General features: G+C 50.0%; 1 protein-coding gene across 1 annotated transcript; it reads left to right on the forward strand.

Moving 5' to 3' along the window:
* The first annotated feature begins 3,285 nt into the window (after positions 1-3,285).
* Positions 3,286-10,172, forward strand: BPIFB6 (BPI fold containing family B member 6). Its single transcript, XM_074157575.1, is given in 16 exon segments — positions 3,286-3,394; positions 3,843-3,913; positions 3,915-3,943; positions 4,615-4,719; positions 4,825-4,971; positions 5,450-5,513; positions 6,093-6,153; positions 6,476-6,567; positions 6,867-7,043; positions 7,202-7,255; positions 7,568-7,738; positions 7,954-8,021; positions 8,446-8,491; positions 9,127-9,190; positions 9,915-9,991; positions 10,134-10,172. Coding segments are annotated over 16 exon segments (1,374 nt in total).
* Positions 10,173-11,682: the final 1,510 nt, after the last annotated feature.

An 11,682-nucleotide genomic window follows, 5' to 3' on the forward strand; every position in this document is an offset into this window, starting at 1 on the left:
TTTTGTTTTATAAACCATTTTTATTGTTTCCCCGTATACTTGATTGCCTTGGCCATTGACCTGGGTGAGGTGAAACAGTGAACAGCAGGTACTGGGGCAGCTTGCTTTCATTGTGGTGTTACTGGGAAGCACAAAGAAAGGTCTCTGGGTGGAGGGTGCCAAGAAATCAAACATTGCTAGAAAGCGAACATCGGTTTCTTTGCTCTGCAGCCGTGTTTTCTTCAGAACATCACAGGGAGAGCCGCTGCCGTGTCCACACCAGTGAGAAGCTGCTGTGGTTTGTGCTGCTCTCCCAGCTGTGTGGCTCAGAGAAGAAGGGATGAGACCTGCATGTGTCACACTGAAGAAGGTTTTGGCAATAGAGCAGAGATGTCCTGTTTCCATCAGCCCTGGGTAAGTCTGTTAAAGGCAACAGGAGTGTTTCTGTTGGGTTCAGGGAATTTTAGACTAGACAGAAGATTAGGCTTTTTTAAGGTATCTCCTCTGTCCTCCAGAATGGCCCATGTGCAATCATTTCTTCCTCTCTTTAACCTATTCCAAACCAAAAGCCACTGGCAATATTTATTACAACTGGTAGAAAAAATGGTGAGTGATGTCCACCATCTTTGATAATGTCCCTACAAGCAGTGAAAGCTTTCATGGAAGGGAGTCATAGTCACAGAATCACCTCTCCTTCCTGTGCTTGGGTCCATTGTGCTCTCCTGTCTCTCTTCTGGCCTGGAGGACAGATAATGGTCTACCCACAGATGCCATGTAAGTGCATCCTCCATGGTCTCGCCCAACTCTCGTTCGTGCTCTGTGTTCTGACTTCCACCCCCCTGCCCCCGATATTTGTAATTTCAACTTTCAGGCATGACCAGTCTTCCAGAGAGGGTTGAGTTGCCCATTTTGCTCTGAATCCCTTGGCAATGGGATCAGGTGTTCAGCGCTTGTTGAAACACCTGCTGCCCCGGGACGCAACCATTGTCCTTTGTGCATCGGCAAAGTGAGTTATTGGCCGCTGGTTCCAGGTGCATCTTGACATGTTCAAAGCCTTTGGCTCTCACCAGTGCTGTGTTCCTTTCCTTCTCAGCACGACAGAGAAACGCCGAGAAGAAAAGCAGAGTTTCAGCCACATTGTACATTTCTATTGAAGGCATCCAGATAGCAGTGTCAAGAGAAAATATGAAGATATACGTTTAGCAACCTACCAAGGGAGAACAGGATTTACACTTCTACACTGATATATGCAGCCCATTTGGAGGCAAGAAATGTGTTCAGAAAAGTAAATCCACTGAGAGGGTTGTAACCCGCAGATAAGTCCCTGGGGGGTGTGGGGAGCATTTCCTGGCATCTGACATCATCGGGGACACAAACACGACCTAGAAAAGTCTCTGAGAAATAAGTCTTCACCGTGTTTTAGAGCAGCATTTGGAAATTGGTCCCTGCTAGGCCTTTTTCTGGCGTAGGTCATATCGGCAGCCCTTCCCGAAGCAGTACTGGAGATTTTTCTGGGGAGTGTTGTTACCGTTCACAGCAGTGCAAGGGGCTGGGGATAAGCTGTCGGGACAAGGTGGCACGGTGGTGGTAAGAGGTGGGTGTTTCTTCCCCTGAAGAGCTGTTCCGGACCTGATGATCCCTGCGGAGGCTTAATTAGATGTCAACGTATAGCATAATGACTGATCAAGTTACTAGTACAAAAGCGTCTTTCTGGCATGGTGTGTTCTTTAACGGGAGTTATCTATAAATCTTACACTCCCACTAGATAAGGTGTAAATCTCCCTGTCTGGGCTTCGCAGAGAGACACCCAGTATATCACTGGGAGGGAGGCGATGGCAGATTAAACCTCATGACACGTTTTATACAGAAATGAAGAGAAGAAATAAATTACTCGGTGCTGCAGGATCCCACTGGGGTGACTTCCCAGAGCCGAGTCCTGCTGGGTGAGGTACCCAGGAGGGGACGAGTGGGGACACCATGGTGGCCACTAGCTCCAGCTCAGGCAGGGCTGTGCACGGGCAGCAACAGCGATGGCAGTAGGGTGGTCGGCCTTGGAGGTGAGCTTCATGTGGCCTGTCTGGCCGGACAGGGCTGGGGTTGAGAAGCCTGTTCTCTGGGCAGGTGACAGTTCTTCTCAGCCTCACTCCAACCCTGCTGAAATCAACAGGAACATTACTGAGATTATTACAATTTCCAGTGGGCTCTCCACCAGCTGATCCCGTGTCCCCTCTCGGTGTTTGCACAAGCTCTGTGAACCTTTGAGGAGCGAGAGCCACTTACCCCAAGAGTTGCAGTTATGCAGGTATCTCCAAAAGTAGGATTTACCATTGCATGTCTCAGGTTTCTCTTCACCCCCACTTCCGTCTGTACCATGTAATTAAACAGATCAGGTTTTTCTCTTTTGGATTGGATGTGCAAGTCTCTGTTGGCCCTTCCTGGGCATTGAGCAAAAGCACTGACTTCAGCCTACTGGGACCATGTGCCTGGTGCCTGAGGCTCAAGGGCTTCCCCAGACTTTCAAATTTATTAGTGAAATTATTTTTATTGGCAGATGTCAGAAACACTTGGGGATTAGGTTATATTAAACTAATTACCCAGCCCTTCCATTCTTTTGGTTTTTCCTCTTTCTCGGTTAGGATTTATATATAGGCTGTTTCTTGACTCTCTCCAGGAGATAAGTGCAAAGCTTGGATAACCTCTGGGGACTTTGCTGGAGAAGAAGCGGGTGAGGTGACAGCAGGGCCCTTCCCTGCGGGAGTCCTTGTCACAGCAAGGACAAGGGAGGCCAAGCCAGAGCAGACCAGTGGAGCCATGTCCATAGCTCACGTGGCCACTGCCACATTGGCTCTCCTGCTGCTCCTGGGGTCAGGGCTTGGGGTGTCCCTGAGACCCAGCAGGCCATGTGTTCCATCAGGCAACTCCGGCCCTTTCTCTATGGCAGGTTTTAGGCACAATGAGCAGCTCTGGTTCTTGTGGAAGAGGAAGGCTTAGTGCCCTGCTTGGGTACCAGCCATTAGGCAGGGTGGTGCAGGAAGCTGAAATGTATTGATGGGGCTGCTCTGGGGTCCTCAGGCTTTTCAATTTTGGGGAGTAATTCTTGTGTTCAGGTTGTGTTTTGGCTGGTGGAGTTCTGCTGAACTTGCACCGGAGTCCTGACTGCTTTCCTCTGGCCTGACTTCAGCATTTAGACCCCGAGTTTGGAAACCATCTCCAGCTCATTGTCTCTCTCTGTCCATCAAAGCCCCCACACTTCTTTAAGCCTCTGCCACCTCTGGAGCTCTGTGAGCAGCCGTATCGGATCTGAAGATGTCAGGGATTTGGTGCATTTTACTCCTTGGCAGCTGGCTGGTGTGGTCGGGAGGAGCTGACGGCCCGGGAGCTCTCATCAGGATAGATCTTGGAACGATTGACCGCGGTAAGCGCTCAGCCACGTTAGCGTCCATGCGAGGACACGAGTCTGTCCGTCCTTGCAGACAAGCGGGCAGAGGTGCAGTGGCCGGTGAAGCCCCCTTTTGCTGCTGCACGGCCACCATCCCCGAGCACATCCCAGCCCCGAGAGCTGCAGGTACATTAAGGTGGGAACCTCAAAATGCACCCCGTGTCTCGTGTCTAAAATGACAACGTGTGCTCAGCAAGCGCTCGCCGAGCTCCAACCATTACCTGAGAACAGCAGAGATTGCTGGTAATCCCAATTTACAGCATGCAAAGTGTCCTGACTGTGCCTGTGTGTGTTGGAATGGGATTATGTTAATAACGATGTTTTACAGGGTACGGGGGGCGGTGCTGAGTCCCCTCACCCTCCAGCACATGGCTTCTCCCTGGGCGTTTTGTGCTAAACTCCTCGTCTTGTGCAAATCTTCCAGCGATCTCCACTGCTCTGAACGAGAGTGATGTGCTGCAGAAAATGGCAGAGGAAGCCACAAAAAAAAAAGCCAGACGCCAAACGCATCAAAGGCATCTCGGGGTGAGTGATGATCAGCAGCATCGCACCACAAGCCTGAACCTGGGAATGAGAAAATAAAAGCAGAAGGTTGGGAAGTGTCAGCCTTGAGGCAGAAACGAATCACTCCCCGCTAACAAGTGTGATATTAAAGCCAGTGATTTTCTGCATGGTTGTGTCTGCAAATACATGGAGAAACTATAACTTAAAGGCAACAAAGCGCATCGGCTGCTGCCTCAGCGCTGGCCAGGGGCTGCCGCAGTGGCTCTGCGGCACCGGGTGGGGTTTGCTTTCAAAGCTGGGGGTGCCCGGCTTTTGTCAATGATATTCTAAGGGAACCCCAGAATTTCTGGGGGATCAGAGATGGCCCTCCATCCCGCAAAATCCTTCTGGGTGAAAACATGGAGATGTTTTGAACACCAAAACTTTTTTTTTTTTTTTTTCCCCCCAAAAAATGAACCGTGCAATCTTTTTGTTAGGAAGAAATGTGGTTCTAAATTTAAAAGTGGTTTTAGATGGGAAGTTTAAACAAGAAGTAAGGGAATGAAGATGGTGATGGCAATATCAGTGATGGGCGGCTTTGACTAAGAATCCCAACCTGGCTGCTCTGTGAGCTCTTCTTTCCCAGGTCTTTTCTTCTGTTTTTGTGGGGGGTTTTTTTGTTTGTTTGTTTTTGGTTTTTTTTTTTTCTGCAGGTATAAAGTGAAAGATCTCCGTCCCCCGGTGATATCGCTGGCACTTTCGCCGGGCTCAGGGGTCTTCATCGCCGTCTTAGTCCGAATGACCATCACTGGGAAAAGGTGAGCAGGAGCCGGTGCCCATGGTGAGAGCTGCTGGTGGGTCTGGAGTGGGATCACTCGCTCCCGGGGGTTTGTCCTGCAGTGACCGAGCTTTGCTCTGAGCAGCTTTATAGGAGGAAACATGGAAATCACTCTGGCAGCAAACCTGACGGCCGACAGCCGGCTGGGGCAGGACACCGCGGGCATCCCCAGGTTCAGCTCCGGGAACTGCCACTTCACTCTCATTAACGTTAAAACCAACCTCCCCAGCAGGTGAGTCCCAAAGGGCAGCATTCATGATTCGCCAATATTGATAATTCCTAATTGGTAGGTAACAGCATTGTTAAATCTTTCAGTCTCCAGGTGTGGGTTTCTGCAGAACACACTTTTCACTGTTCATTTTTTCCACTAAAAAAACCAAAATGTTTTACGGAGAAACTCAGGCCAGCTCTATCTGTGTCTTGCCATGCAATGTTCATCTTTGGCATTAGTCTTTATTTAAGCGCTATACTCCTGGCATGTCAGAGCTTCTTTTAGGCGTGGAAACCTTAGCTCTGTTCAGAGCCAGAAGATGGCATTCTTGAGAAAAGGTTTGTAAAGAGAAAAAATCATCTTTTATTAGATATATTTTAGCTTAATCCGTACTGGATAGGTTTCTTTAGCGCTCGACTTTCTTGCCTTTTGATCTTTAGTAAATAATTATTGCTCTGTGCATAATGGCTGTGTCGGCTGACGTGTTGTCTCTGCCCAGCATGTTGCCCAGAGTCATGAGCAAGTTTATATACAGCACCCTCCAGAAAGTGCTGCCAGGTCTGGTAAGTCCGATCTTCTTCCCATCCTTGTTTCCCGGACATCATCATCTCCTCCTCCTCCTCCTCCTCCTCACTACATCGTAACGGGTTTTGCAGTTTTATCACACAAAGGAGCTTGCAAGCTGGTAAAAGGGGGTGTTTTGAGCAGTTACTGGTTTTACACAGCCAAGACCTGCAGCAGGGGCACTGTCACTGCCGAAAGCCTCCTTGTCCCAGCCCGGCTGTTGGGGATGCGATGCTTGCACAGGGCTGATCTCGATGCTGAGCACACTTGTTCTTAAAGGCTTGTCAGAGGGCAGACTTGCAGCCTCTTAACACATGTTATGAAGCCAGTCTGGTTTAGTGAGATATCTGTGGAGGGTCTGGCCCTGTTCTTTGCTCAGCTTAAGACAGGTTTACTCCAGAGTAACCTAATTCAACCAAGGACAAAGGAAACTATGGCAAACCCTTGTCTGGGTAATTAATCATGGAGGGTTCTGGTGCTTCCGGGTGGGAGATGTGCTGGTCTGGCAGCCACAAAGCTCTGCTCCCACCAGAAGCCTCTGTGCAATGTTTTCTCACTCCTTTCTTCTCACCCTACAGCTATGTCCAGCTGTGGATGCAGTGTTCAACCTTGTGAATGCAAAATTCACCCCCTTGACTTGTAAGTTGGTATCCATCCATCTTCCTTTCCTCTGGCAAGGGGAAAGCACAGATCTATCACCGAGAATGGACAATCTGCTGAGTCCTGACTAGGACAGGGTGGGGACAAACCCTGATGGGGGCCACATGGATATTCCCCCCCCCTCCTCAGCGCAGATTCGGGAGAGCCTGGCACCACAGAGGCTGACAGGGAGGCAGGAGCCCACTGAAGCCGTGAATGGCGTGTGGCACTGATGAACTGGTGGTTTGGTGCTGGTGAGCACTCTCCCCATGTCGTAGAGTATGCACCTTCTGGTTAAGCATCCCTCTTTACTTCCATGCAGCTGAGATCCCTCTTGGAACTGCTGGGACCCTCCAGTACACCTTGCTGAACCCCCCAATGACAAATGAAACTTTCATAGAGCTGGATTTGAAGGTGAGTGCTGCTGCGCAGCGCCAGGTCTTGGAGTGGTGATGTTTCTGACATCCCTTTGCTCAGAGGCATTGTCCTCCTCAGCCTTGGGCAGCAGAGGCTTTGGGAGGGTGCAGACAGGTGCTGGTTGCATTATATCACCTAACCACCTCCTCAGCAAATAGTTTTCTATGAAGTTTATTGCTCCATTTTGTTGCTGAGACTACAGAACAGAGCTTCCAGTACCTTGTACCTGATCCAAATGCAAATCCTGGAAATGGACCTGTGCTTTCTGCCACGGTTCTTCCTACGGGTCCTTTTAGACCATTCTCCACCAAGAGGAGGGAAAGGAGGTTGACCTTCCCATGGACCAGCCATCTCTTTCTTCTCTGCCACCAAAGAGGGATGCTGCTACTCAACTCATCCTGTCTGCAGACTTACTGAGTGCTGAGCTCTCTGTTCTGCAGGCATCCTTCAACCTGAACATCAGCAATAACATGGTGGGTGGTTCAGGCTTGAGATTTTCCTCAAGAGACCACTAAAAAAATCTGCCGTGTTCAAGGCAGATCCACGTGCTGGTTATGCCTCTTCTCTTCCCCATGTTAAACTCCCCCTGGTCCAAGTTCATTAAGTCCCTGTCATGTGACACTCTCAACAGGTTCTTGGGCTTCCACCGCTGGTGACCACGATGCTTGGAGCCCTCATCCCGGAGGTGGGTGGACTTTGCTTGATCCTGCTGGTTTGTGGGTCGTCTCAGGCTACTTATGGGAGCAGATAAAGCTATTCTCCATTCACAAAGACATGTGGGGTACCTTTTGCCCAAGGTCAAACTGATGCTCTCTTTATTTTATTAGTAAATTAAAAGATTATTTAAAGGACATACTATTGAGCTGTACGAAGCAGCTTGACTGATTCCCACTGACTTTAGTGAATGTCACCGATGCTCAGCACCTGCCAGGATAATCCCCAGAGCAGTTAACTGGGAAGGAAAGGGAATATCACCCTTTGCTTTGACTCTCCCCAGGTTTCTGAGGTGCTGCCTCCATCACAGCCAGTGGTGATTGAAATGCAAGAAGTGAAGGCACCAGTGGTGACAATAACCCCAGACAAAAGCTTTGTGCAGCTCTTCAGCACCGCTGAGTTTTGGGTTTCCCCTTCAGATTCTCCTCCCGAATCCCTCTTTGTCCTGGTTGTTGTGAGTTGAAGCCTTTTGCAGTTGGCGAGGGCTGAATGTGGTTGGTCCCTGCCCTGAGCCAGCAAACCCACACCCACACCGGAGCGAGAGATGTGGGACAGTGGGCAGGGATGTCTGTTGGGGAGGATGCTTGGCCCCGGGGGGTCCTGCAGGGCTGGAGCGGTTGGGGAGGATCAGGGTCTTGGTGGTGGCTCCTTTTCCCTTTCCCCTTGCAGCACAGCAACCTGGAGGCAGAGTTTGCCATTGCAGAAGAAAAGCTGCATCTCTCCCTGGCTCTGCAAAGGTAACGCAGCTGCTGGTCCCCAGTGCCACCACCAGCAGAGTTGACAGTCTGCTGGAGAGGCCACACGCTGCATCTCTCCTGTGCGTTCTCCAAATGAACCTTTGCTGTGTCTGCATGACATTTTTATAGTTTACACTAACAGCTATTTAAAAATAGATGAGGGTCAACGTGACATAATCCAGATGTCCTAAAAGCTGTTTGAGTTTTTTGCTCTTTAAGTTTGAAGAGCTGAACTTGGTTCAGGTTGGAGATAATGTTCTTGGTGGGAAGCAGCCCCTTCCTGGAGGGCAGCTGGTGGAGCCACAGCACTTCGGGTGCAATGGGGAGGTTTGCTGGAGGCCAAGACCTGGGTGAGGAGTTTGCTGAGGGCAACAGGGCAACTCCCTGGGAGGCGAATGACCCTGTGCCTTTCCTCTCCCTGCAGTCTGTCTCAGATGGCCTTGGCTTCCTCCTCCCTTGGGATGTTTGATGTGAGTTGGGTGATCTGTGCTGGGAATGGGGCTGGGGTTGTCACTGTGAATCTGGTGGTTTGTGTAATGCTGTACCAGGAATTCGCTCCCCAGAGCCCTGTTCCACTGCTCTCATTATCAATAACAGATTTGTTAAAAAAAAAAAAACCACCCAAAAGAAAACCAAAGTGAATGCTGTAGTTCGAAATATTATTTCAAGGAATAACAAATGACAAATCGACTGCCAAAACCATTTGCCCACGGGCATGAATGCTCTGGAAGGGGTCCCTGCTCGTAACCCACCCTGTTCATTCCTGGGAGAGGTCGTGTGCACTGGATGTTCATTTTCCTCGTCTCCCCCTAATCCTGATGCTGCAATAGATATGCTTGGGAGGGCCAGTGTTGATAACGTCTGTCTTGCAGAGGGTTTTGGGCTGTGAGGAGGGTGCCTGGCACCAACTACAGGGCAGAGAGCAGAGTGCTGCTGGGGCAGAGAACAGTTTCATCTGGGGCAGTTTTCGTGGAAATTTAGAATTTCTCAAAAGTTCCCATTTTCCCAATTTTCCTGTGATTCGAGAGGGCGCTGGATGCATTGGTGGGGTGAGCCTGGTGGACGGGGAACGATGGGTGGTTTGCACCATTTCTCTGTGTTCCAGGAGCTGCCGCTGAAAGGAGTTCTGGCAGATATTATTCACGTGGCTTATGTGCCATCGATCAACAGTAAGAATGGTTATGGTTTCACCTGAGGATTCGCTATCTGCACGGGGAAAACAATTCTCATTTTTTTTCCTACAGACTGTTGTTATCTTTTTTGTTTTTTGGAACTGGCATTGCCTGGCTGACCTCGCATGTTTTTCCTGCCCTCGGGGCTGTGAGTGATTCTGCCAGGAAAATTGCTTGCCAGCTGTTTTGCACCCGTGGGGTTTGCAGTGGGAGCTGGAGGAGGGCAGTGCCTCCCGGTCGGAGCTCTGGTGTGCCCTCTCCTTCAAGGGCAGGAGAGATCTGCCCGCAACAGATCCACTGCGAAGGATGCAGCCTTCTCCTCTGAAGCCTCTGTGAATGTTATTCCTGTCCTCAAAATCAAAACTGCTTGCTGTGAGCAACTGGGAACAGTTTTAATGAGATCTTTGCCTTTCTGAAGTCTCCAAAAATCAACACTGTCCGTTTCTACCATGCCTGAAAAAAGCCAAAATGTCAGTAAAAAACCCCCACCCCGGAACATTAATTTATCTGCTTAACTTGTATGGGAAGTGTGCCAAAAGCAGATCTTTAGTTCCATGCTAAGATACAAAACACAGGAATTCCAGCTCTGCCAATTTTCTGAGTGTTCCCAAGTCCCCTTCCCAGCCCTTTGGCAGGCATGGGCAGGCAGGGAAGTGCTGGAGATGCTGGCAGCGCCTGCCATGGCCGGAGCACCTCTGATGGTGGCTTCTCCTCATTTCAGGGGTGCTGAGTGGAGGGATCCCCCTGCCCGACCTGCTGGGCATCACCTACCAGTGGGCGAACATCAGCAGGTTTGAGGTAGGCACGGAGAAGCTTACCCACACGGTGCTTCTATTGTATCACCCCTGGAGTTAGTGCCGTTTGCCCATCACCTCTGAGCATGGATGTAACTGCTAAATCCTGCCCGTGTGCTTTTTTTTTAATATTTTTAAATCTGCAGAATGCTCTAGTGCTGGATGTGCCCGTCACGGAGACCTAAGGTGCGGGGAGGTCCGGCTGCAACCCCCCGCTGCTGCGAGGACCCAGCAGGACAGGGTGGGAGAGGGAGCAGCGAGGGTGCTGGCGTTCCTGGGGCGTTTCTTTCTCTTTCCTTGACTTTTCAATAATCTGGCTCCGCAAGCTGAAATAAAATGACCCCATCACCCCATGACCAGACTCTGGCCTGCCGTGTGTTTAGCGGAGCCGGCTGGACATGTATGGGCAGAGGTTGTGTTTCTTGAAAGGACTGGTCCCTAAATAAATCATATTTTCACCAGAAATAGCACGGGCATTAGCAAACTGTAGGCGGCAGCATGTGTAGCACCTACATCTCCTGCAGGAGGGGGGTGCCAGAAGGGGACCCTCCCCTGGTCCTGGGGTGCGTGTGTGCGCTGCCAGAGGAGGGGAGTGTGTCTGCAGTCATGTGTGGGCAATTAGGACTGCGCAGGAGGAGTGAGAGATGGGCATTCAGACATCTCTGTGTGTTTTTTAATATTTCAGGAGTGCCCAGCACCGTGGTTTATCGGCTGCATTGCAGATATTGATCCCAAGCGTATAGTTCACTGATTGCTGGATAATTGCCTGTCATTAGTAAGTCAATAAACAGCTTCGATCCTGATTTCATCGAGCCGACATGATATGAACATTTTTTTCCTGGTGACAGGTAGCTGGTGCAGACTTAAGGATATCTTTGAAAAGATCATTGTGTTTTTAAGAAATTGTCCCCAAGAAAATCTCGCTGTGAGGCAAACTCTGAGAAATCCATTTGTTTTCTGGTGTGCGCTGTCAGACCCAGCAGGAATTTGTTCTGCAACGCGTGTAAGGAATTGTCCTCGTCAGGAGCCCTAAGCAATGAGGAAAGCAGCCATAAAACCAGCTCCCCGTGAGGACTGGTGTTTATGGTGCCTTCTCCCTTCGTTTCACTGCAAACGTTGTCAACGCCAGACACATTTTTTTAAAGAGGTTTCCCTTATTGTTCTCGCATTAGCTAATAAACAATAGAACAGTTTGAGTCTGAATTCCCTTAAGAAGAACGGAAAATGAATCAAAATATCTGTACACAGCCCTCCTAGGAGAAATCAAGGCTGGAAATCTCAGGGGGCGACTAGTTAGTTTTTCATGGAACATTTAACCATGCTGTCAAGCTGCACTGTCGCGTAACTGGGATTTGATGCCCTGGGGCTCTTGGTGGATATGCAGACTTTGGACTGTGCAGACACCAGCATTGTCCCCTGGAGCTGGACACAGACCCCAGCAGCTCTGGTCACCCCAGCAGCGGGGGATGTACCAGTCTCTTGCAGTTAATGGTCCCAGAGGAATGACAGAGCGAACCTGGCTCAGGGGTCCCTGCAGAGATGGTTTCCTCAGGCAGAAGAGCCATGTCTGGATGATGCCATCAAGGGGAGAGCAGAGCAGAACCACCTCATTTTTCAATGAGGGTTAAAGCATTTCATGTTGCCTGCCCCAGCCAGAGCCTACTGCCCTCTTGCTAACGTCAAGGTCTGTAATGC

Source organism: Numenius arquata, chromosome 12, assembly GCF_964106895.1.
Source record: "Numenius arquata chromosome 12, bNumArq3.hap1.1, whole genome shotgun sequence".
NCBI lineage: Eukaryota > Metazoa > Chordata > Aves > Charadriiformes > Scolopacidae > Numenius > Numenius arquata.